The sequence below is a fragment of the Setaria viridis genome, chromosome 8, assembly GCF_005286985.2.
Source record: "Setaria viridis chromosome 8, Setaria_viridis_v4.0, whole genome shotgun sequence".
In the NCBI taxonomy this organism is placed as follows: domain Eukaryota; kingdom Viridiplantae; phylum Streptophyta; class Magnoliopsida; order Poales; family Poaceae; genus Setaria; species Setaria viridis.
The window spans coordinates 19,451,715-19,477,817 of NC_048270.2; the positions used below are offsets into that span (position 1 = coordinate 19,451,715).

General features: G+C 44.0%; 2 protein-coding genes and 1 long non-coding RNA gene across 3 annotated transcripts; 1 reads left to right on the plus strand and 2 right to left on the minus strand.

Moving 5' to 3' along the window:
- Positions 1–765: 765 nt before the first annotated feature.
- Positions 766–4,744, minus strand: LOC140223663 (uncharacterized). The gene is made up of 2 exons (XR_011899035.1): positions 1,496–4,744; positions 766–1,306 (listed from the first exon to the last, which is right to left on the minus strand). It is a non-coding gene; the product is annotated as an uncharacterized lncRNA (long non-coding RNA).
- A 4,329-nt stretch (positions 4,745–9,073) lies between these two features.
- Positions 9,074–15,714, minus strand: LOC117866345 (protein NPG1). The gene is made up of 3 exons (XM_072295730.1): positions 14,503–15,714; positions 10,463–10,718; positions 9,074–10,383 (listed from the first exon to the last, which is right to left on the minus strand). Exons 1-3 carry the CDS (start codon positions 14,707–14,709, stop codon positions 9,122–9,124), a joined length of 1,725 nt encoding a protein of 574 aa, XP_072151831.1. The 5' UTR covers positions 14,710–15,714; the 3' UTR covers positions 9,074–9,121.
- Positions 15,715–15,722: 8 nt separating this feature from the next.
- LOC140223662 (myosin-2-like) lies at positions 15,723–17,103 on the plus strand. The gene is made up of 3 exons (XM_072295731.1): positions 15,723–15,950; positions 16,043–16,267; positions 16,392–17,103. Exons 1-3 carry the CDS (start codon positions 15,723–15,725, stop codon positions 16,914–16,916), a joined length of 978 nt encoding a protein of 325 aa, XP_072151832.1. The 3' UTR covers positions 16,917–17,103.
- Positions 17,104–26,103: the final 9,000 nt, after the last annotated feature.

Sequence of the window (26,103 nt, forward strand, 5' to 3'; positions counted from 1 at the left end):
GACTCGGACTAAATAAAGGGGGCGCAGCCCCTGGAGTCCGAAGGGGTCACGCGCGCCCAACCCTAGGCGCCCCACCTGGGCTGCCTTGTTGGGCCATCTTCTTATTCCGATGGGCCTTCGTTCCTTAACACCATGATGAAGTTTAATTCTCTTGCACGGGCCTGAGTGACTGGCCCAACTGGATGACCAACTGTAGGCGCCTGAGGTGGAGGAGCAACTGGAGGCGCCTGAGGTGCTGCTGGTGTAGATGTACTTGTGGTGTCCTCATCAAACACTTAAGCACAAGGGTACAATATACAACACCCCAAACATCACATAGGGTATTACGCTACTCAATAGCCCAAATCTGTATAAATCCGTGTCATGTGTCCTTGCATTTACCATCAGGCTTCAGGTTTGGAGATCCCCAATCGACCAATCTACTACCTCAGAATACCCATGCATAAAACACTGATAGTTTTGCACCATTGCCAACTCATGAAGTTATTGGGCCAGCCTATCTACTTTCCAGGTAGACAAGCCTCTTAAAAGCACCCACGGATCTTTGTCCGTCAAAAGAGTTAATGAATTAGATATTGACATGATGGAGTTCTAGTGGGTGAACATTGTTTCATAATGGCACTTTAGGGGAACCTAAATACGGAATGCCATTTGGATGAAACTAAATTTTGATGATGGTAAAATTCAAAATTTCTCTTCATATTTCATAGTGCAAGAACAATGTGTTTTCTGATGTTCCACTTACTGCCATAACTGCTGGAACCATAAAAAAACTAAAATGTTTTATTTATACAAGAAACATTAGAAAGTTACAATTATGCAAAATGGTGAAACTAACTGATAGTCGACACTTCTAAAAAAAGGTTAAGTGTGAAATATCAAATGCAATCCACATCTTGCATAAAAATTTGAATTGACCTCACACGAAAAGATAATTGAAGAATAAATCAATATGGCAGGAGCTTCATGCCATGACCATGACCATATCATGAAAGTGAACTCAAACTTTCCACGGGATCCGATTCCTCAAGCATCACTGCTGCTTGGAAGCAGTCTGCAGCATCAGTAATCCTTCCATCAGACCAGTGAACTTTTCCCAAGTAAAGCCAAGCCATCCGGTTTGTGGGCTCGACTCTTAGGGCATCTGAGAGGAAGCACCTTGCCGCAGGCAGAAACCTAGGTCCTTGTTTGGCGAGAAGTGCACCAATGGACACCTTGGATGGCACATGTTCAAGCTCTGTTGAGAACGCATTCACATAGGCAGCCAATGCATCCTTCGTATGCTCACGCGCTTGATGCATGTAACCTAGAAGAGCAAACATGAATTGAATTTTTAGTTCGCACGCTATGAAAACATGGAGGATTTTACAAAGCTGTATATTTTCATTTTTTTGACCTTTTACCATTAATTACTAGCTTGGTGTAAGGATGTCGTAGATTAAGAGGATTATTCAAAAGTCCATACTGATAAAGATGATGATGCATTTGGACTCACCTTCTGCATGAAGTGTTGTAGCGGAGTATGACTTTAGGGTTCTTGCCTTCTGCAAACATATCTCAGCATCTCTCCAGTATGAGAGACTCGAATACAGATTAGCAAGACCTTGCCAGATTTCAAACTCGCTGACACTACCATCTATTAACTGAATAGAAAAGATAGGTCAGTGGAGAAACTACGCACAATTTTTAGAGGTTCAATTATTGGAATGCCAGGATTGAGCACCAGAAAACAGAGTAGCTACGTGACCATCTATAGCCTAGTGAGACTAAATCGAGTTTCCCAAATCCAAAAGGCAAAAATCTATTTTTGGTCCCTCAACTCTAGCATTTTTCTAATTTTCATCCACTACTATAGATCATCTTATCTGTGCCGGCGTTGAAAATCTCATCCATGCCAGTGATCATGCCGGCACCATGAAGCCGATGCAAATGGGGATGGTTATTCATGGTAGCTTCGAATCCGACACTAATAAGGGATTATGCCAGCCAACGAAAAATAGCACTAGCACAAATAAGGCATTATGCGAATCGGTGCTAATATGTGCCGAAGGATAGTCAGAACAGAAATTTAGGGTCTGTTTGGTAGAGCTCCATCTGATTCTGATTCTCTATGGGAGCTGATTCTCTACGAGAAGTGATTCTGTGGCTGAGAGGGATTCTCTAGCATAAACTTTTAAAATCAGGATGGATAATTACTTCACAGAATGTGGAGAAGCTACTTTTTTCAGCTCCCAGCCTCTTAATTCATTTCAGAGAATCACTTCACCGAATCAGCAGAGAATCACTTCTCTTGGAAAAACTGTTTGGCAGAGCTCCTGATGGAATCAGTAGAGAATCAGCTCTAGGAGCTCTACCAAATGCACACTTATTAAAAAAAAAGCAAAAGCACAAATTTTAGCCTAGAGGGCCACCTCGAGCTACCCCTCACGGTCAAAGGTCACAAGTCACGAATTTTTAACATGAAATACGCACGCGTGCGGTATCCAACCTTCAAACCCACGACCTCCCCCTTTTCACGACCCATCATTACCACCCACTTGTTTGTCATTCGGAGTCATATTCCTTTTGACCCTTGCCGTCCAAAAATGTAATCTATCATTTGGGCATCCAAATAGGTTTAAATAAAAAAATGGCAACTACAAAGTTGTAGATCTCATCAAAACATACAATTTTTATATAAAGTTTATCTCCATCCAAGTCTGTGTACAAAAGTTTCAAATTTCTGAATACTAGCTAAAATTCAAATTGCATAGGCAGGAAACTAATCTAAGCCGGCACAGATATTGCACCGACATGAAGAAAGAAGCTAGCATGGATAATCCATTATTTGTGCCACCTTGTTTTTGATCCAGCATGGATGACTTATTCATGCTGGCTTATTTATGGCCAGCACGGATGAGCTGATATGAATGAGTGTTCCAGTAGTGATCCAAACTCAAAAAATCATCTTAATTTCGAACCTTAACTATCAATACTCGATTTTGACCCGAGCCTAGGTTTGGCATTTTTTGGAAATGTGTAGTTTTCTAGTTCAATTAGGTTAGTCTCAATGCATGGTTTCATTGCAATATTACCAAGACCGCATATTATCTTTTCAATGAAATAAAACTGTCACTCTCAGTACATAGTTTCATAGACAGCTTGCAGCATTTAATTTTTGCGTGGAGTTATGATCAAATGTGTCTTGCGATGAATCTATAACATCCTCAGTGCAAGTTTCATTGGGTTTCATAGGGATGAAACTTCCCTCTCCTCTCTCCTCATAGGATTTAATATCCATAAAACCCTCCATGACACCCGACTGAGACTAGCCTTATAACACGTAGGCTAGCAAGTGGCATGGCCTACCTATCAAACAACACCCTTCTCTCTATGCCACCTCCCAACACGGCCGAGCGCACAGCCCCAATCAAACGCATACCAACCCAATCCAACGCATTTAAGTCTATGCACAAATCATAGAATGAGCATGATGAAGACAGAAGGTTCTCATCACTGCCTCCTTGATTTACCAATGTCTCCTAGCGGGTGGGAGGGCAAGCGCCGACGCTGGCAACCAGAATTCAAGGTTGTGCTCGATGATGGGAATGGCTGCAGCTGCGGGCAAGTGGAATCCAGCGGGGAGCAGGCTTGTTGTCGCTGGTCATTGATGCCTCCACAGGAGCTGCGACAGTGAGCAGGACTGTGGCCTGCATTCGAGTAGCTGGCAAGAAGTGAGCCCGCATCCTCAAGCTGGAGGGAGAGGCGGATAGGTACGATTGAAACTGGGCAGCAGAAGATCGGCGGCTCGGCACTCACATCGTGAGTTTGCGACTAAAGGAGTGGTGATGACAGGTTTAGGCTTGGAACAAGTGGGAGTGGCAGATTGGGAGCATTAGGGTTACATAGAGTAAAATACACTAGTGGTACCTAATCTTGGCAGCAAGTGTCATCTAAGTCCCCGAACTTCAAAAATGCACATCTGGGTCACTAAACTTGCTAATCGGTTCACATCAAGTCCAAATTGCATTTACTTAGGTTAAACGTGCACGTGTCGACTAACATGGTGCTGGGAGGGACCCCTTACCCTCTCTTTGTCCCTTATCACCATCTTTGGTGTTGGCCTTCTGTTCACGATCAAAATTTGCAGATCTGGGCAAATGGTCTCTTAACTGGTCTCCAAACTGATCGGACCGGTTTGGTCAAAGTGCTCAAAATGCAAATTGGACTTCACCATTGTGTATCTCTCATTGAGTAGATAAAAATGCATATATAGAATGTCTGATTCGAAGTTCGGATGAGGAAGTTATAGCTTCAGGAAGATCTGCACCTAGGAAAACTGGTCAGACCGGTTTGGTCTGTGTAGTCCTAGTTAGAAGTTTTATTTTGACAAGATATCTGTAAGTGAGTTGACTCCTAGTGAGGAAAGACCTATCATCCCTATATTATAGGGGCATCCAATCGATCAAAAACCAATCTATATTTTATTTGTACCTTTTTTCCTATTTTCCCTACTTTTGCAACCCCATATGTTGTTCTGATACTGTCTCCATGGCATGAAGAGACGCCCTAACTGGCCTAACAAGCCTAGGGAAACCCAAGGTGCGCCTACCCCGATGGTGTCCCTCCCAGGCTGGCATTCGTTGGATCCTCACCGGGCTCTTCGGCGAGACCAGTCTGGCTGGCCTGCCATGCCAGTCTGACTGGACTCCGCATCGACGCAATAAGGAGCATATTTGTGGGCTGCACGTTTAGTGCTCAGGTATTTGGCATGGCACGTTTCCACGTCAAAATACTTTTTGGCGACCTTGCTAGGAAATGAGAATCTAACTATCATGGCTGATCTATCAAACCTTAGCATTGAGTTACTTTAGGAGTACATACAAGAGCGTCGCTTGGCAGATGTCAGAGCAAGGTGTCATTTAGATAAAGGAGTGGTAGCCACCGTCCACCATCAACACATTTAAAGAGATGAAATCCTTAGGTACTTTATTTGATGTTCTATATGACTTTGTGAATGTTTATCTCATGTCTCTGATTGATAAAGAGGATAGTTCAGATTCAATTCATGATAGTCAAAAGTTGGCTATTGAAAAGCCAGCTAATGCTATTATTGATCCTTGCAAAAATCTACCAACTAATGATGTTCTTGGCCAAGATCCATTTCGGCAATCTCTAGCCTAAGTTTCTAGTCCAAAGCCCTCTAGCAAGAGCATAGAAACTATATCCAGTACTTCCATGCTCGGGGGGGGGGGGGGGGGGGGGAGGAGAACAAAACAAATATAATGGTGCCAGTTCTGCTAAAACTGGTCTGACCTAGTTCTAACCGCTTCTTCTAGGGTTTTGCAGAATAAATCAAAACCAAAGATGGTCAAAAGCAAAAAACCCATGTTTGGTGTTCGAAAAACCGTTGAATCCAATGGCTATAGCAAGCATCAAAACGAAAAGCCGAAGCCCAGTACAAAGCATCCCACTAAGTCCCGAACACAAAAGGATATCAATGATGCTAGTCGGCCTAAAAATTCCAAGCATTCAAAATCTATTCGAAAACAGAAGTTCCATGATCAGAATTGGTAATAGAATAATTTTCCTACATCAATGCCCTTTCCTTCACATGCATCACCTACGTCTATACCATGGGAGTTCTATTTTAGTATGCCTTATTCTTATCTGTCATGGTATATATGCCGTCTCTTCCTAGATATTTGTGTCCAGATTACATTATCTAGAGCTAGTAATTAATGAGCCACCACCTATGCATAATGATCATTTTGGTCAAAGAAATCGGTCTATGCAGAAAAATAAGCGTAAGAGGATCAAGCAAGTCCATCATGTCAAAAACGATGGTAGATTAAATCAAAATTCAGATCTTACACTAGACATACAAAAGCTGACCATTATAGAAACATCAGCTAGTTTTGTTGATCAGATTGCCCCTGATGTTGCACATGTTTCAAACAAAATAGCTGAACAACAACTAGGTTCGGTCATCTCATTGGTCTTCATCATTTATTCACTCGATGCATGTGCCATGGATTGCATATTCAGTAGAAATAATTATAATTCATACTTTTGGTATAATCCTTGGTTCTCATCTTATGATTATCAATATTATGCTTATGCTTTACCAAGGAGCCATAACTTGTATGATCAGCTGCCATGGCCACATCAAAATTTCTGCTATTGAGTGTGCTTAGAGTTTCAAAGCCCAAAGTAGATGTTTCATACATATTCATATGATGTTGTACTGGCTAAACTCTTATTTCGGCTACATTAGCATCCATAAAGAGTTTAGAAACCGTCATATGGATGATGTATTGTTTATAATCATCTTTAGACAATTTTTTTTATCATTGAGAATATTTTTTCGCATCCAAGCTTTGCCACAACATAGGGGCGCATATGTTCATGGTCAAAATTGGCAGATCTAGCCGAACGGTCTTTGAACCGGTCTCCAAACTAGTCATGCTCAAAATAAAAATTGGACTTCATCATTGTGCATCATTGTGTAGCTCAAAATATAGAACGTCCGATTTGGAGTTCAGACGAGGGAGTTATGACTTTGGTAAGATCTACACCTAGGAAAACTGGTCAGATCAATTTGCCTGGACGGTCACACCGGTTTAGCCTGTGTAGTCTAAGTTAGGAGTTGTATTTTGACACGGGAATTGTAAGGGTTTTGACTCCTAATAGGGCAAGACCTCCCCTCCCTATAAATATAAAGGGTCACGGCCGATTGAGGGCATCCAATTGATCTTTTTACCTTTTTCCCTCTTTGCCCTATTTTTCCAACCCTAAGTACTATTCTTCTCCTGTCTCCATGGCTTGAGGAGGTTACATAGCTGGCCTACTGAGCCTATGGCAACCCAAGGTGCGCCTGCCCCGACGAAGTCCCTCACAGGCGGGCATTCATTGGAGTCTCACCAGGCTCTCCGGTGGACCGGTCTAACCGGCCTACCATACCGGTCTGACTAGCCTCCGTATCAATGCAGCAAGGAGCATCTTTGTAGGGTGGTATTTGGCTTGGCACGTTTTTGCATCAACACCTTCGTCGCTGTTCATCTGGACTTCGGCCCCCTCCACCCGTCACCGCTGGGTACTGGGCACAACCGCGCTCATCCCAACCTCACGCTGCCGAAGCTGGCCTTGTCCACAGTGCCGCCTGACCTTGCTCAGTCCACCATGCTACCAACATTCTCCTCGACCTTGCTCTCGTTCCCCTCCCCATGGCCATCAACGAGCACCTCCCATCCCCGATTGACTCACTTGCGCCCTCGTCCGTGCGTCGTTGCAGCATATGAAGAAGGCTGCCTCTACCTCGTCCATGCCCGCAGCTGACGCACCACCAAGGTTCGTGTTCATCACCCTAGGTCAAATTTTGGCAGTGAGCGAATTCTAGGCCAACGGAAACCAAAGGGGAAAAAATGCAAGCATCAATCTTTACCGTTCACCAATGCCTGCAAAATCGAATGATTGACATGAGCTCGATTGAACCCTTTAACCAATCAATTGATTGCAGCCTTGCAGCGGTAGGCAATCTCACTAGTGCTCTGGTAGGGCAGGACATCAAGCAGCACCATGCGCATCTTCGAGCCCTATCGCTGGCAGCGCATCCACAGGATCACGGGAGGGTGAAAGGGGAGGTGCTGGACTGCAGGCCCGAAGCATAGAAGAGAGAGAGCAACGGGAAAGGAGAAAAGGTAGGATAATGATTGCTCCACGAATTTCTGGTGATGCTGGCGGTGTTCACGACACAACATGGAACGACAGTGAGGACTACCGCTAGGAGGACCGAGACGCCTGGGTGGGAGCGGGGGAAACAATGCCTCCGTGCAGCGCGTCTTGGCGGAGCACCGAGATGCATCAGTGAGAACAGACCTGAGTGGTGTGCCTCGAGTTTCAAGAAGCAGAGGAGTGCCTCATGGTGGCTCGGTCGTTGCTGGTCTAGCCTTGGCCTTGGGCGGCGCTGCATGGGAGGACGGTGGTAGCCTAGAAGGAGTGGACGATGGTACTAGTGCAGGTGGATGGTGGGGGCGGCCGCAGCCCTGTAGGAGTAGATGGAGGCTGAGACCATGCGTGGGAAATTGGCGGCTGGGGTAACGGGTCGACACAGGTGGATGGAGGAAGATTGGGCTAACATGGGGGATCCACATGTCAGGTCCACGTCATCATCTAGTCAGCCTGCCACGCGTGCAGTTTAACCTGTGTTCTGGAGATTTGGATGTCATGTGAACCAATTAATTAGTTTAGGGATTTCGATGTACATTTTGAGAGTTCCGAGACCTAAGTGACACTCACTGCTAAGTTCATGTGCCTCTAGTTATTTTACTCGGTTAGATATGTGTAGTTGCGGCTTCTGGGCCAGCCTGCTCTGGTGGCCTGCTGGTTTGCAATTAATAAGCCGTAGAGGTGCTTTTGCATTAATTGGTTCTTTCGGTTAATCTGGTTAACCGGGACCCAAAACTGAATTGACCGATATTATTTCAGTTAGTAGGAACTTAGGATCGAGCTGGTGACCGATTTTCTCGATTTCGGTTTCAGTTCGGTTCTCAGGTAATTCGGCCCCTACCCTTCAACATAGCCGAACTACAGAAGGTGGCCACCACTGCAAGTCTGCAACCTTGCGTTGGGCTGCACCAAATGATGTTACCTCTCGCCTGCCCCTCAGCAACCACGGCTTGTGTCGAGGAATCAGCTATAGAGCTCGTCTGCAGGCGAGGTGATCTGGAGAGGGAGCTCCAGCAAACGGTGGGGCCCACCTAAGGGCAGGCAGCCTAGTGCGATTCAAGCTGCTCCGATGCCTATGTTCTTATCCTATTTTGTGAGCTTGACTTGCGCTCAATTTGGCTGTGTGCTATGGCAGCTGTGGGTGGCAGAGACAAAGAGAGGGTTAAAGAGAGAGATATTTGGTGTATGACAGGTGGGCCATACCATGTACTAGCGTGCGTGGCGTGGTACAGTTGGATATAAAACCACTTACATGTCACCAGAATAGTACCTCTACTAAGTTGGGGTCACAACTGAATGGTATGATAGTCAAGGTGCCAAATTCTGACCGTTAGGGAGTTGGGATCAAAATTAGACAAATACGAGCTGAGGGGCAAAAAGTAGAATTTATTTCATATCTATATGCATCAATGTATTACAAATATAATAAAGGTTTTATATGAGTAAGTCTCATAGTTTGAGGACAAATGAAACAAACCTCTGAAGTATCCTTTGTGGATCCTGAGAAATTCTTTTGGGCTTGAACTAGAGAAAGAAGAGTACGGTATGCTTCAACTGCTTCCATGGGTGATGACTGAGCAACCTTCAACTTAGCCTTTACCCTTAGTAAAGATCCTTGATCCCACTTTGCTGTCTCATCCAAGGCAGCATCGATTGCGACTTCTGCTTCGGAAAACCTTTGTTGTGCAGAAAGAACCAATGCTAGCAACCTCCAACCTTTTGAAACAGATCCACCAGTTGCTTCAATAAACTCCTTTGCACATCTCAGTGCAGAGTTCATGTTCCTTTGCTCAGCATATTCAACTCCCATGTCAAATATTAGGTCTGCGTTGTAGCGGTTAAGAGTGATTGATTCTGTAAGTGACTTCAATGTTTCTGTCTGCAATAGAGATCTTTGGTAATCCGACGAAACAACCTTGGACTTCTTACCAAGGCAACTCCCCAGGAAATGGAGGCCCACGCTCTTCAAATGGTGTGATTCAGCAAGTGCAATTACTCTTCTTGCATATTCGACACCCTCTGAAGCAAGATGACACTCCTTACTACATATCTTAGCAGCTAATGACAAGGCAAGAATATCATTTGGATTCTCAAGCTTATTTAAAGACTTCCTCAAAAAATTTAGAGCAGTATCTTTCTGCCCAGCAGCATGGTAGCAAAGTGCTAGTGTGCACCACCTCTCGGTACGAGGATATATTCCAGGTAAAACCTCTTCAAGTTGCTTTGCAAGAACCAAGGGTTCACGACAAAGCGACAGGGCGTAGGTAAAATGTTCCATCACAGAAGGATCCCAATGGGTCTTGCCTTGGTACCAATTCCCCAGTACTATCATCAAAAGTAAAATCGCCTCTTCCACATTATTCTTTGGAACAAAAGTACCTTCAATTTGCTGGGCCATGCTGGGAGGGCTCCAATCTACATTGACATACAACAGAAAAGCGACAAATCTCTTTTGAACCCTGCTGCGACATTCGTCATCAAGATTCCATGGACTAAGAAGAGCTCGCCGGTAAGAAGCTAATGCTTCCTGGTAGGAGCCTGCATATTTCCAGGCTTCCGGAAGAAGTTCCACAGACTTATTAACAGTTTCCTGTAATTTTGGTTCGATATCCGGAGTACCATTTTGGAACATACTTTCAACAGAATCAAGTACGCTTTGGCATTGGTTGGCGGCTTCTGCTTGTTCAGAAAGTATTCGCACCGTTAATCAAATAATCCAAAATAAGAATAACAAAGGGTACAGATATAATTGTACCTATCGATTTCCCTAGCTTTTGAAGGGACAGTGATTTCAAGTAAATGGCTTCCAGAACAAGGCTAGCAGGATTATTTTGCGGCACGGAACTGGGTAGTTCTGATTTTGTCCTCCCTTTCTTCGATGGTGTCTTATCAGAAAGCGATGGCTGGAACTGCTGAATGGCAGCTTGAAGGTCTATTCCATCAAACACGCGGAGGGCAACTTCCACATTTCCTTTCTGAAATTCTAGTCTTCCAAGGAGAGCTCTTGCTTCCTGGTATCAATATACATGAAAATAAAGTTGGTGTCAGCAGCCAGAGAAAGCATAGAAGAAAATTAGAGATATAAGCAAGCCGTGGTTACAATTTGCAGGTATACAAGTATATAAATCAATGACTAGAACAGAATTTTAATGCAACCACTCTGACTTATGAATTAAAAAATAACTACCTTTCTCGTAGCAATAATAGTAGTACACTATATAGTTCTAAATTCCCATAGTAACTATTACAAAATTCTGTGAACCTATTGTTAGTTTAAGGACTCCTGCATGATGAACATGAAGTCTCCACATTCTTTAAATATTAACCACACTTTAGTCACAACAAATCAAAGTCAAACCTGACACAAGTTCAGCCCGTTTTTCTCGAAAAGGAAAAAGAACGTTGCATTAAGATTGGCCAAACCATACACAAATCTCCACTCATGTGTTGCCCAATCTAGGAATCAATCTTAATATGACTCAGTCAATTAGAAACCAATATTAATTTACAAGCCATAACAATCTATTTATACTTACACTAATCACAAACTCTCAAGAAAATTCCAAGCGAAATTACTCGGCGAAAAAGAAAATTATTTTACCATCTATATATCCCCTGTCAAGCTGACTTATAATGGTTGAGATCAATCAGCAAACCGATCAGAAGCACGAGAAACTCCTGGACTCCTTTCAAGAAGCACGGAAAACTCATGGACTCCTTTCGTTCCTATCTATCCACGTCCTCCATTACCCAATCAGTGTCCATCTCATCGTTAACCTGTTCTTTTCTCCAGAACGTTTCATGGAAGGAAAATGCAACTTGATGCATGTCTCATTCTACTGTTCTTCTCTAAGAGAAATTTACGCAGGCTCAAGAATTCTTCAGGTAAGGAAAGGGAACCGCTGATCCTAAACATGGCAGCATGAAGGATAAGAGCACAACTGCACAAGAGGCCGCGTCACGACCATCCGGCCGGCTATAGCATTTCCAGTGTCACGCCGCAAATGATGTATGCCACGGTGGGCAGATCACCCTAATATCATCCACAGAAGCGTTTAAAAGTAAGACTCAACGCACACGCAAGAAAATAATCTGAAAAAAAGAAACATATATAAATCCCGCTTCATGTTATAAGGTAGAATTTTCATGTTCAAACTTGTCAGATTGCGTGGGTGTGAATAGGTAACTGTAGCCTTTATATATTTTTTTTGCGAGTAATTGCCTTTATATTTGACAATGCAAAACCGACATCAATGTTTCCTCGCTTGCCGTCTGGAGTGTGCAGGAAGCTCGAGGTATGAGTGTGACCCAATAATTCATCGTCAAGCCATCCATGCGCTACTGCCTCGGACGATGCTTCAGTCAGATTAATGGCAGGTTCGGACAACAACAGGCAGGCTTGCAAATTGGGTGGCGGTGATCGAGAACAACAGCAGCCAAGGCCTCCAAATCGAGCGACCGATGAGATTCATGCCAGAGGATGACTTCAGCGACTCCGTATTGTAGCCTCTTCTCAGTTCTCACAGGCCGCAAGATTCCTTTTCTTCTTGCTCAGCCATGTTGCATGCTTTCTGGAAACGTGGAACAGTGAGGAGAAAACCTATATGGAGTCGGCAAGATGATCACCAAGAGTCTAATTAATCAGATTGCGCAAGTAGTCAAGATGAAGCTTCGCTGTTTGATCAGGGACACGAATCCTGCCGGTAAGACCCGATGACACATTAGGCCAAATTTTTCCTTTCCTTTTAATAAATTACAGGATCATACCAGAGAAATATGCTGGAAACGATAGTACTGAGCGAATGAGTGGCCATACGAACATAAGGTCGAAGCAGATGCCACTGTGTTTTGCATGATGGTTTACAGTGCAAAGGATTACGGGACGAAGTCATCAAAGACGGCAATGGTTCAGCTGCAGAAGTTGTACATGCCTCAAATAAAGGAGAAGCTGTTGTTTTGCAAGTTGTGCAATGCAAGTACAGGTGGAGCTGAGGAGATTAAGAAGAAGAATTAATGACGCTACTACAATATTTACTGAAACACCTCGGTATTGAAGAAAACCCAAGCTAAGTCATCGACTCAAATCTGGATCGACAGATTTCACCAAAACTGGCCTAATTAATTAACTGAGCGGTGCATAGTTATATTATTACTACCTATCTGCTTTTAACTATAAAAACTTTAAGATGTGTATGAAATCAAGTACATGCGAGTATCTGCAGTAGGTGATAACGGTAGCAAATTAGGCATTTGTTAACCTGAATATTTGGTTCCTTAAATTTATAAGATACTACAAGTGCATTAGATTGAACGATGTATTACCGTACTTCCGTTGGTAACATTTATATACTAATACTCAAAGCGAAGTTGGTGATAGTGTTTAAGACGGACTGTGAATCACATCGTTTTACAACTAGATTATTTAAATTCTACTCTCTCCATTCGAAAATATTGGTCATTTTAGCTTTTCTAAATATATAATTTTTCTTATATATCTTATATCTAGATGCATTACCAAAATTATATGTCTATAAAAGTAAAAAATGATATATATAATTTAAGACGGAGGGAGTATAATATTTCAGTGCTTCTGAATTCGTATTGTAAACAATGGATTTCTTGCAACGGTAAACATACAAACCACCCAGCCCCAATGCACCCCACAAAGTAACACCCACTACATGACAACTCGATTTAGGTAACAAGCAAACGTGATCTATAACAAAATAACACTAGCAGTAACGGGCGTTAACAAAGCCTGTTACTAATAAGCGTCGCCACAACGAGGCTCGTTACCAATAATTCACTACTAAGTATAATGTAGGAGTATGTCCTACATTTTTTCATTGATTATAAAACTATTGTCTTTGACTTCAAAGTTGAGTGTAGTAAAAGTTAATTCAGAGGATTACACTAATCTGATGGTTCAAACCCTAAGTACAAGACATAGGGTATTACACCAATCTGGTGGTCCGAACCTAGTAAAGTCCCCTATATCCTTGTGTTCATCCATTTAGCTCCAGGTACAACAATTCCCTCCATACCTTGGGTAGCCCCGTGGTCCCCTTGACAACATAGGAAGGAGCGAGGCTGTTGCTATCTAGTTGGGCATAGGACATTGGTAACAGGCAACATTCCTGGCCCGTTACCAATGACTCTATATAGGTAATGAGCTACATTCATACCTATTACCAATGACTATATATAGGTAATTGGCTACATTCATGATTCATCGCCAGCTAACAATGAGTGTAGTCTGCATCAGGCGCAGATGAAGTTCGTTAAAATATTGCTACATAGGTAACGGACTACATTCAAAGTCTATTACTGTTGATCTAATAGGTAATAGGCGTTATGTACATCCGTCACCAATAATGTTATCCAGGGTGAGTGGCCATAGTGAAGATGGTTCGACAAGTAATTAATAACCCATCTCTGGTAATAGGCACGATACCTGTTACCAATGTGGTGTCCTTGATGTTGTTTTAACGTAGCGACCATTTTAACATGAAGACTATCCTTCTTCGTACAAAAGGAACTCCAACGACTACCAAACATTTGCAATAATAATAATAATAATAATAATAATAATAATAATAATAATAATAAATGCAGTTTTAGCAAATGGTAGAAATAGAAACCACCACTGTCGCCAAAATACATCCAATTGGCGCAGAATCTAACCAAGATCGTAACCATATATGGCGTAGAAAAAGTGAAAAAGTTCCTTTGTATTTCGCATCAAGGGCACCACATTGTAATGACACAAACAGAAAAGATTGTAAGGTTTCTGACCTCATAATTCAGGGAGAGGCCTTCTGGGGACGACGACTCTGCATCAACAGCTAGGGTGCTATCACCGCCCGGCTTCTGCGATTCACCCTCGGTTGTGAGCTCAACCACCTTTTCAAATGGTGCTTGATCCACCTCTACCTCCATCGATGGTGTGACCTCTTTCTGGATGGTCTCGCCGCTTTCCTCCGTATCTGGAGCCATACCCATTGTCGAGTTGAGAAAGTTTGTGAGAGAACATTGGGAGGGGATAACGGGTGATTATAAATGAAAGTAGGAGGCGGACCAGATGGGTACCGTATGCCATAAATAGTATTGTTGGAAATCATTGGTCAGGAAGCATCCTAGCGCGCGCTAATCAGCATCACCCGACAGTGTCTTTGGATATTTTCGCCGACAAGGGATGGAGAAGTAATAGTAGAATTTGCCTTTGAGTTTACCTTTTAGATTGTGTGCTCATTCCATTTTATTTTGTAATCAGCCTACATGCCGTCGCATAGGTCAGAACTATTTCTATTTTCTAAAAAAAATCCAAGCAGTTTGGTAGTAACACGCAGGCTAGGAATTGACGGACCGTAACTATATTTAGTTGATTGAACGTCCAAATTTATGGCAGCAAAATAGAACAACCCAGCATCAAGAAACGGCATTCCTTACAATACGGCCAGCCAGCCAAGCTTCTCTTGAAAGGGCAGTTGGGACCTGCACATACCAGACCACCATGCCAATACATGCAAGCCAGCTAAAATGTTACAGCCAAGAAACAAACACAACAGGAAAAACCCGGGAAGGCCGCGCTGGCGGGTCCGTTGGATACCCCGCGGCGGCCTGGTTTTCCCGTGGTTCTTCCCCCAATTCAACCTCAGATTGTTGCGGGACCAGGGACGAAGATCGTTGCTGTGTGCCTGTGTCCACAACCGAATTCATTTGGTTTGGTTCTCCAATCTTGAATCAAAGAGGATCTTGTTTCTGATCCATCAGTTTTCAAGGTTTGTTCATTGGCATTGCTTGTTTCCATCATTTTCCTGAAGGAGGCTGATCGCATTATAGTCCTTCATCGATGTACTCATCCAGGTCATCAAACAACACGAGTTGGTGTAAATTTGCTCTCACGTAAAAGAAGAAGAGAATCTTTGGGTGAGAGAAACCCGTTTCTGTTGCAAGAACAGAGCTCAACTTTACACGAACGGCCGGCCTAGCAGTGGTCGGCATTACCGTGCACAATGGCGTCGTCTCTAACGTCGGCACTGAGCTCCATGGAGGTTATGCTGGACGCGCTCATGCAGCGAGGGATAGGGAAGCCAGAAGAACAGAAGCCCAAAGAGGAGGAGCCACCGGCATTGCCCACACGCCCCACTGGAAGAGGCAGGCTCCCGTCGTTGCAGAGGTCCGGCGCAGCAGCTCCGTGGATTCATCGCCCGCCCCTGCCGTCGCCACTATCACCACCACAGGTGCCGTCTGCCCTCTATTTCAATATTCGGATGCATTATTTCGTATTCAAGATGATTTGCAGGGAATTGATCGATTCAGTTGTGGATGTCAGGAAGAAGATGATGAGGAGAAATGTTTGGTAAATCTGGAGCTGGAGAGAAGGGCCGCGAAGGCAGAGGAGGAGGTGAAAAAGAAAGAGGAGGAAATGAGGCAGAAGGAGGAACTTATCGCCACGCTGCGACAACAGGTTGAGCAGTACGAATCCCGGCTTTCTGAATGCGAGGTCAGGATGAAATCCGTGGAGGAGGAGTTGCAGAAGCAAATCACTTCATTACAGGTAACTACGACTGCAAGTCTGCAACTCATATCGTGGCATTGGTTGTTGATTCAATGCTTATGTTTGTGTGCAATCTGTAAAATTTATCGAGTTAACGAGAATGTCACACACCTCTGCGTTGCAGATGGCACAAACCGCCGGGGGCAGGAGAGGTGGATTGACGACAACATCGCAGCATCGCCAAGAATCGTCCAGTGGAAACCTGCCGCCCTCCCAGTCATCAGCGAGGCGGCAGCAGCGAGGCTGCGAGCCCGCCATCATCGCCATTGATGAAAGTTCATCAGAGGTGAATCAACTGGCCAGGGAGTTCAAGAGGCAGAGCGAGGCGTTCGAGTACAACGCGCGCGCGGTGGCGGAGGCTAAACCATCCTCCCCTAGCAGCGCCAAGTCGGTTAAGGAGCTCAAAACACTCAAGCGGCAGTTCGCCTCGTGGAAGAAGGAGTATGAGGCCCAACTGAAGAAGACGAAGGCCGAGCTCAAGAGGCTCGTGCACACGGAGAAGAAGAACCACGGTGATAGCGACAGCCACCAGAGGCGGTGCGGGTGGTGGAGGATAAAAGCGTCGAAATGCTGCAGGGCACCCAAGTGTTGTAGCTTCAAGCTACCGAGCCCGAAATCATGCGGCTGCTGCTTCCGTCGGTGCTGGTAGCACTGCTGAGTGCTAGCTAGTGCGCAATGATAATCTCTTCATATGAATATGGCATCAGAATATTCACGTTTGACAATCAAGTGTTTGTCTGATCACTGCTTCAAGCTTCTGCTGTTTCTTGTGAAACTAGCGTTTGACAAAGTGTTTGTCTGATCACTGTTTGAAGCCATCCATATGTTCACGTACTACCCTTATTGCAGAGGCGGGCCCAGGATTTTGGGTATGGGTATTCAAAATTTTCAAAGGGTGAATTTTTTTGACAACCTAAAGTGCATAATTGAATACCGTTATCATAAATTGATCACTAATATATTGAAATTGGATGCCCATTTAGCAATTCTACTTACGGACTTGCTAGCTAGCAACTGTGTCGGAGAGGCAAAGAAGAGAGGGAAGATTGGGAGAACCAGAGTTTCACGGAAGTGAATGGAAGAAGCGCCGGGTGCGCCACGTGCTGCGTGCCTGCACGGCTCCTGTGCGTCGGGCCGCCGGCCACCGGCCACCGCTGCCGCGCCTCAGTGGTTGTGGTTGCGCGCGGCGCGCCGGCTAATCTCCGCCTCTGTGAGGCGCGCTGACCGCCGCTCATGCTGACATGGCCACGGATGCCTTCCGTCGACCGCCGCCTAGTGTTCATGGCTCCGCCGACAGCCACTAACGCATGGGTCTCGGGAGCCAGGAGTCGGATGGATAAGCTGAGGGGCGGGCCGGTGGGATGTTTGGCCCATTTCGGGAAGGAAGGTGGGCTGGATGATGGAAGACCTTGTTTTTGTCATATGTGTTTGATACAGATACATAGTATATACTACATAATTTTTTAGCAAAAATAATGGATATTCAACTGAATACCCTTAATTTAATGGGGCCTGCCCCTGCTTGATTGCGCCTGTCTGTCATGTGCACACTAACAGTACATCTATGCATGACCAATGGATTGTCGTTAGAGTGCTGAAATTCAATCTGTATACCGAATAGGGACGGACGCAGTATGTGAACATGGGTGTAAAAGTAATTATGGAACGGCACAGGCCCTTAGGCTGCCGTAGGGGCCGGATGGTGGACATGAGTGTACAACTGTACACCCAATAATTTTTTGAGAAAAATTACAGGTCGTAAAATAGATACATGCCTACACTAGTTGGTGGTCCAGATTTACATGTATCTATAAGACCAAAACACTCGAAATAGCCATTTTGAAATATATCCTCTGCTACGTAACCTCATCGTACACGAATAGAAAAATGATTTTCCATCCTCAACAAAAATTTTGATCGTTTTTGACTCGGGACTAAAGCCTCAAAAATTACAGGTCGTAAAATAGATACATGCCTACACTAGTTGGTGGTCCAGATTTACATGTATCTATAAGACCAAAACACTCGAAATAGCCATTTTGAAATATATCCTCTGCTACGTAACCTCATCGTACACGAATAGAAAAACGATTTTCCATCCTCAACAAAAATTTTGATCGTTTTTGACTCGGGACTAAAGAGGCTTTAGTCTCGTGTCTAAATTTCGTGGTTCGTGAAGACCCCTTTGTCCATCTTTAGTCCTGATTGGTGTTTGTAACACCAACCGGGATTAAAGCCCCTTCAAGCTTTAGTCTCGGTTGGTAACACACCTTTAGTACCGGTTGGTGTTACCAACCGGGACTAAAAGGTCCCCTACAGTGAATTCAAAAGGATAGCATCCCCTACTCAATCGGATATGATGTGTACGTGAGATGGTAAGGAAGCTACGCGCAAGGTGATTCTTTTATATTCATTTAAGTTTCCGTATTGGCTGTTTTCTTTTGTCAACTGTGTAAAAACCTGAGCAGTTCTTGAGGTGATTCTTGTGGCATTGTGTTCTTTGTGAATTCATCTTTTTAAATGAGTATTTTTGGGAGATTTTTGGGTTCCTGTAACTGGGTCATTTGAGAGGGGAAAGTTGAATAGTTTAAACTCGGTCGGGCCCACGCATCAGCCTCCTCTTCCTCTTCTCCCGCGCCTGCACGCTTGCCCGTTGGGCAGCGTCGACGGCGCTAGTAGGCCGCTTGGCACCAGACTGGCCACCGTGACCAAGCACACGCGAAAACCCCCTCCTACCCTCACCCCGCTCCTCCTTTATAAGCTGCAGTAGTGCTTCCCGAAACCCTGACCACCTTCGTCCTCCATTACCGCCACCACCAGTACCACTTGAGCTCCAACTCCACCGCAAGCACCTCACCGTCGCCGGTCTAATTCATCGCCGTTGGTAAGCCCCGCACCAATCCCTTGTGGCCATGGCTTCCCCTAGAGCTCCCGCGTCCGTTTTGCCGCTTACCGGTCGCTCTCCTCCGCCTTGCAGGTCCCCTCGCCGGTGCCTCTGTCCGCCGGTCTGTCGCCGCCTCCTGGAGCTTTCTCGCCACCTCCTCCTGGCCACCTGTGCTGCCATTGGTGAGCCCCTTGGGCTTGGGGTGCGGCCCCGCCGTTCTCCCTGCCGCACCGCGCCGCTTTCCACCACCTCCGCCGGCCCGGGGCCACGGCCGTGCACCATGCCGTGCCGCTCGTGCTTGTTTGTGTGTGTGCGTGAGGATGGGTTGTGGGAAGAAGAAAGAAAAAGAGGGGGTTATGGGGAAGTTTCAGGGACCTAAATGAGAGAATCAATAGATGTGAGGGTGGTTTTGCAAGATGATCTCGGTTTTGTTTTATTTTCTAGATTTAAATAGCTGCAAACTTTGAAAATGCATAGAAGCGTGTAGAAAAATACTAAAAATGCGAATCTTATTTTGTTGAGTTCCTGATGATATCTAGTTTATTTCAAAAATGTTTATGTGCATGTTCCTATCCTGTTGCTATGATTTATTTTGCTTTAAGTGCTGTGAAAAGCTTTATACATCATGTGGTGGTCCAAAAATTGTGAAACCAATTTTGTTAGCTTACATTTATCTGTATGTTCCAGATCTGCAACTTGTATTAGTAAAATCTATGGTTTTCATGCTATTTTAAATCTAATGCTTGTTTGCTGTCTTGATTTTGTTATTTGCATGATAATTAGTGGAAAATTGATAAAATGTTGAAACCACTTCTTTTAGATTTTTTTCCACATAGAATCCAGGAAAAATGATGTTGATGCTTTCTAATTGATTTACAAGCCTTTTTGGATTTAATGTGCTTAGTGGTAGTTTATCTTATTTATTTTATATCTCCACCTTAAAAATTGATTTTGATGTGAATCTAATTCTCATGATTTTGTATTGGTGTCTTATGTTAGTGCAAATTATTTTATAATTATTTCTCAACAGATGATTGTAATCTTGCTATTTCATGCTTGCTTTTGGCTTATCGTACAGAATAGTTTCTCTCATCATTCTTGTATTCTTTTAGAGAGCGATTTGCCAAAGAATGTGACCTTTGAGCCCAAAGCCGAGGCCGACGTAGAGGTCGAGGTTGAGCCCGAGGAAAACCAAGGCAAGTAGTTATGCATACTTATCCTACTTTTCATAATAAATTTGTTACTATGTATAGCTATGGGATGCATGTGGGTTATCTTATTGCATTATTAGGACCTATGCTTTTGTTATTATAGCCTCCCTTGCTTTGTTATCATGTACCTTGTCGCTCGAGTAGTATGGGTTCTAATAAATTAATCTTGTAATTGCTTAGCCATTCTTAGTCATATAATGATCACTTGGTAATGGAATGGTTATAGGTTAATCAACACCGATTCTATTAAGGATCTTTTATGTTGTTAAATAAATGAACATGATGGTTAATTTTGGATACGAGATTTGAGCGGTGTGTAGGGTCATGAGAATGGAGTCTCGGTGACATAGGCCGCTCGAGTCGATTAAGGACCGTCCGTTGTTGACGTCGGTTTGAGCACCTTTTTCGTGCTACCACATGTTCCCATATGGGAAGAACAAGCCTAATACCTTACTTGACTTGCTCTATGAGGCACAACCCTAGATGTGTGGTCCATGGACTATGTAGAGGAGACTAGGAGTGTCCCCGGTGGACCTAGGTCGTCCTCCACACAAGCTAGGCATGTTTTACTCATAGTCCGAGGTGGTTTGGAAAGGGTTGGCATGAGTACCCCCTTGCGCACCTTTGGTCGGGTGTGTGAGCCGCAAGGTCCTCGAGTTGTGTGGGTAAAGAGTATAGCCTTGCAAGGATAAATCAATTCTAAGTGCCGTGCTCTCGGTTATGAGCAAGCTCAAGTCCCATGAATTCATCATAGAGTTATTGGATGCTTTTAATACTTGTTCATATATTTATGCTCTATGTTACCATGTGATGCAATTGTTTCCAACTAAAATTTGAAGTGGGTTTGGGCAAGATTAATAAAACTTGCTAGCTGTCCATAGGGTGTTATTCACATGCTTATGGTCAAAAATTAAGGATAGGATGAGATAGGCTTTTGTAAATTTACTTAACCTTAAAGCCTTACTCCTTGTTCCACCCTATGCATGATCCTTGTTATATATTCGCGTAAGACTTGCGAGTATCTTTTTGTACTCATGTTGCTATCGCTCACTAAAGTTGCAGGTGAACCGGAGGCCGTGTTTCATCACTTTTACCCCACCGATCCGAGGGTGGGTGATGAGTGACTAGAGTGGTCGTTTGGTGCTTCGATGGTGTTCTTGGGCAACTACACCATCGTGTCTTTTGCGTTTATCTATCGTTTCCGCTGCGTAGTAGTGCTCTTTTTATGGGTTAGATGTCGGGAAAACTCAAATCTTAACATTTAATTTCATGTTGTTGTTGTCATGAGTCCAAGACTTGTATTTTGGAGCTCATTTAATTAAATTTTGGATTTGAACCATGTGTGTAATGAACTTGTAACCTTAATTGTTGAACTTGTGTAATATTTAAAATTGCTCTTTTATGGTTCATGTGGTGATGTGCAGTTTGTACGATTGGTGTTGCTCGATCTTGGGCATGTTGTGAGACACCTACCAGGACTGCCAGATCTGTCTCTTGTTAAGTCGAATTGCACCGAGTCTTGCATCTCTAGGTGTGGGTTGCCACTTTACACATCGCAAGATGCGTAAGCGTTGGCTCTCATCCTATTGGCATGACCGCCAATTCACTTAATTCGAGATCAAATTGGGCGGTTCTCACAACAGTCGCTTGTGATTCTGATTGTGTCTTTTGTTTAGCAGTGTGAGGAATGTAGCAGAAACCCAGTCCATCAATCGCGTATCCACACAACTCCGCTATTGATTTTATTGCCTTTGCTGGTGGACAAGCTTTTGTGACATGGGTATCAGTAACACAGATATCACAATGAATCTGTGTAGTACACTCAGTATGCTCCTTAGTTAGACAGAGGTAGCAGTAACGTTTTTTACCACCAGCTCTCACCGCTCCATGGGCTGAAGTTTCTGCATGGTGCTTGTCTTTGCCAACATCTAGTTCAGGAGCAATAGGTGCATCTGCCTCCTTCATTTTCATGCCAGCAGCTCCTTGAACCTGCTGGTTCACCCCATGGTTGACGCCTTGCCCGCGACCAGTGTGGTCCTATCCCTGGCTGCCGCGACCAGACCCCCAGCCTTGGTTGTTGTAGTAGCCACCATCATAGAATCCACTATTGTTGTTGCCATACCCACCACCGTAGCCACCTCGGTTGTTGTTGTAGCCTCCCCAACCATAATATCTACCGTAGCGGCCGCGGCCATGCCCGCCATAATTGTTGCCCTGGCCATCATGACCTAGGTTAAAACCAGGTTGGAACCCTGGATTGAAACCTTGGCTGCCACCACCATGTCCTTCCTATTGTCCATGGCCACCTCCTCAACGAGCCTAGAAGGCACCTCCCTCCCTTATTGACAAACTCCTTATTCGCCATGGATGCAGAAGGGCTGCCGCCGCTGGTACAAACTACCTCTGCGTATGACCGAGCAGTTTGTGGTAATTTTTGTTGCATGAGGTGGGGATTAGGTTTGATGCGTGTACCAGTACAGGAAAACAAGGCCACCAGATTCGGTGTTGTCCTTAACCATCTCCCTTGCCTGATAGGAATTTTTTTCCTAGGCCCGTTTGTTTCTGAAACGGCAGCAGGTTCGAATTCCAAAACTCCATAGATTTTGCTTCCATTAACAGCGTCATCAATTCGGAATTGGAAAAAGGAACGACTTTGGTCATGGTTTCTAGCGTCCCCATCTCCTGCCGAGCATCTCCGGTGATCGCCGGAAATAAGCCTAGAGCAGTCATGGCTTGCCGTGGAAACCGAACCTAGTAGCCTTGTTTAGCATGTCTCCAAAGGTACGTGTCTTGACAGTTGTTAGCACGTCAATTTATGAACCGCAAGCACACGGATCAGTTTTAGCTCTTCCCTCAGAGTACTCCCCCAAGATTTAACAATCCGTGGAACTTATAGCACAAGATCTATTTCAACTCGTATGAACTTGGTGTTGATGAGTGATTCAGATCCAATCTATTAAGCATGTATAGACAGACAATAGATAAAGCAGAGGTAACCAATCTAGAGCAACCTAGACTATGCAAAATGGATAGCAAAGCAACACAGATATGATCTTAGTAAACAACATCTTTTAACCTACACTTCAGGTCTGGCTCCCGAAACCCCCTATCTTAGACAAGAAAGGTCCTATCACGATCCCCTCTATCCGCATAGGTAGACTAAGGGCACGATCATAAGAACATGTTATACTCATCGATAGATCAAGCATGCAAATCTGGTCACCATGACCACAAGAACACCCTAAGCAATCTATCATCGATCATAGATTGAAAAGCAAGCAAACCTGATAAAGCATAAAACCATAGAAGGAGATAGCTAGATCGCTAAGAACAAGAACGCATCTATTACTTCACCATGAATGATTGTACATCACAAGATCACCACCGGGATCCTACCTTGATCTAGATGACTCCTGGCTCCAGAAATCCAGCGTGATCTTCCTCGCAGGGTGATCACATCGGTAGAGGTTTAGCTACGCTAACCCCTGACAACTTCAAGATCCTCAGCTCTCCGAAGAGGTGTCCCTCAAGCTCCTTCTACTTCTTTGCTGCTTCATGTCGAGTACGTCATCTTGGATATGGGGCTCGGTGGATTTTTGGGGTATTGATAGTCTAGAGAGAATGTGGAAAAAATTGGAAGGCAATGAGGGCGAAGGAAACCCCTAGGTCGATCGGCTTGGGAGGGTCCAGGCCGATCAGCCTTGGCCTTCCTTTTTCCCTCTCACATCCTACTTCGTCCCCAAGTCTTCTTAGATGCTTATAAGTCTTATTTTCACTTGCATATGGGCCTGGCACATTAGTATCTTCGAGATGAGATTAATCTTCAATAACTTTCCAAATCTCCACTTGATCTTCTTTGATTCCTCTTTGATCTTGAAGTGATCCTAGCAACTGGGAGGACGATAGGAGCCCCAGATCATGGGCTGCTGCTGGCCGTGACGATGAAGAAGATGCCAACACACATTGCGATTCGGCAGATGAGATGAAGAAAAGCAAGGAGGAAAAGGAACACCATCAAGACAATGGCAAAGAGAAAGATCTAGAAGACGATGGGCCAAAACCGGAGGAGCATAATCGTACGTGCTTTACCGCTTGGAGGAAGAACATCCACTAGCTCTTCGATGCCGTCAACAACATCATGTAGGCCTTGCAAGCTCTAGATCAGAAGGTTGAAGACAATGATCACTGTTAAGAGGACGACTTCAAGTTCTTACAGAGGAACGTGCGGAAGCTCTTCGGAATGTGCAGCAATATGAGGAAGAGCAAAGCTAATGGCGAAGGAAGCAGCAACTGTCTCATGTGCAAGCAGTGCGGGCAGCATCACTAGTGCATTTATGAGCATCTCTCCGTATGTACTTCATTCGGTTACGATGAGGACGTCATAGGTTTTAAGCGGAGGGGGGGGGGGCATCACCGTTCATGTGCAAGCAGGAGTTTTTGGATCTAGTTTATTCAAGTCAAGTCGTGTGAGTGTCTAAATTAGTGTTTTTATTTCAATCAAAATTTGATAAAGTAGTCATCTTCCTAGCTTCGGGAAGGCTTAGGTTTAGATCGCTACTTTAGCATCTAGGTTTGAAGAAGCATGAATAAAATTGAGGATCGTGTGAGTATTTTTAGTGTCTAACTTTGCTTACTTGTCTTTTACTTTGTCTTTACAACTTTTGATCATGAGCTTTGTCTTGAATTTTAAATCTTAGTTGTGGAGTTAAGTAATTGATTTATCTTTGCAAGACCCAATCCTTCATGATGATCTAGTACTTTGGTTTTGATTATGCTCTATGAGGAAGGTTTAATTTGTAGGTGACTTAAAATTTTTATTGCTTATCAAAAATCTCTGCAAAAACAAGATTGATCAAGTTCTCTACCTTGGTTGAGAGTTGTTTATGCTATCCAAAGCCTAAAAAGATTTATCCATACCACCATAAGCAAAACTAATGCTTTGAATTGAGTTAGGATCGCTCTCTCTAGGATTTTTTAATTTCGAGCATTGATCATATCCTTCTACTATCTTTTATTGCTAGCCTCATCAATATTCAGTAATGAGAGTTTTTTCATTGGAATAATCATATTTTCTACTGAATTCCTTAACCCCGAACCAAATATTTCTATATTTTATTACCTATTCCTTGAACACAACCCAATATTCAAAGATTTATTGCATTTTCTGGCCGTGGAATATGAAATTTTATGGAAGGGACAATGTATGGAAGTCACACTAGAAAAGGGAGCGAAAAAGGAGGGTAGAGGAGGCCTGGCACACTCTAGGCCGATCGGCTTGTGGCTCTCCTACCTCGGTTCGCGTGCGAAGAATTTTGGGAAGCTCTCTAGAATGTTCTAAAGCTAAAATTTGTGGTGTGGTGTTCAAAGGAGGTTCGGAGAAGAGATGAAAAATAAGAAAAATAGGGAAGAAAGAAAGAAAGTGTGTGAAATAAAAGGAAAAAAGGGGGTATAAGAAAGAGAAAAAAAGAATAAGATTGAAAAGAGGAGGAGTTTGTACTGTCATGAAGATCACTGAAAGTGCAAAGAAGGATTACATTGCTTACAGGACGGATCTTCATTCCAACCATGACAACGAGATCATCGCTTGTGCCTCGGAGTCACTATTTTATTTCCCTTTGCACATATCCACCATTTTATATCTTCCCATCCTTGAAAACCTCACATTATGTGGATATTATTATGATCAATCACTCGGAAGGTACGCAACTGCTAGAGAGTTTTCTTAATTCGATAATATAAGT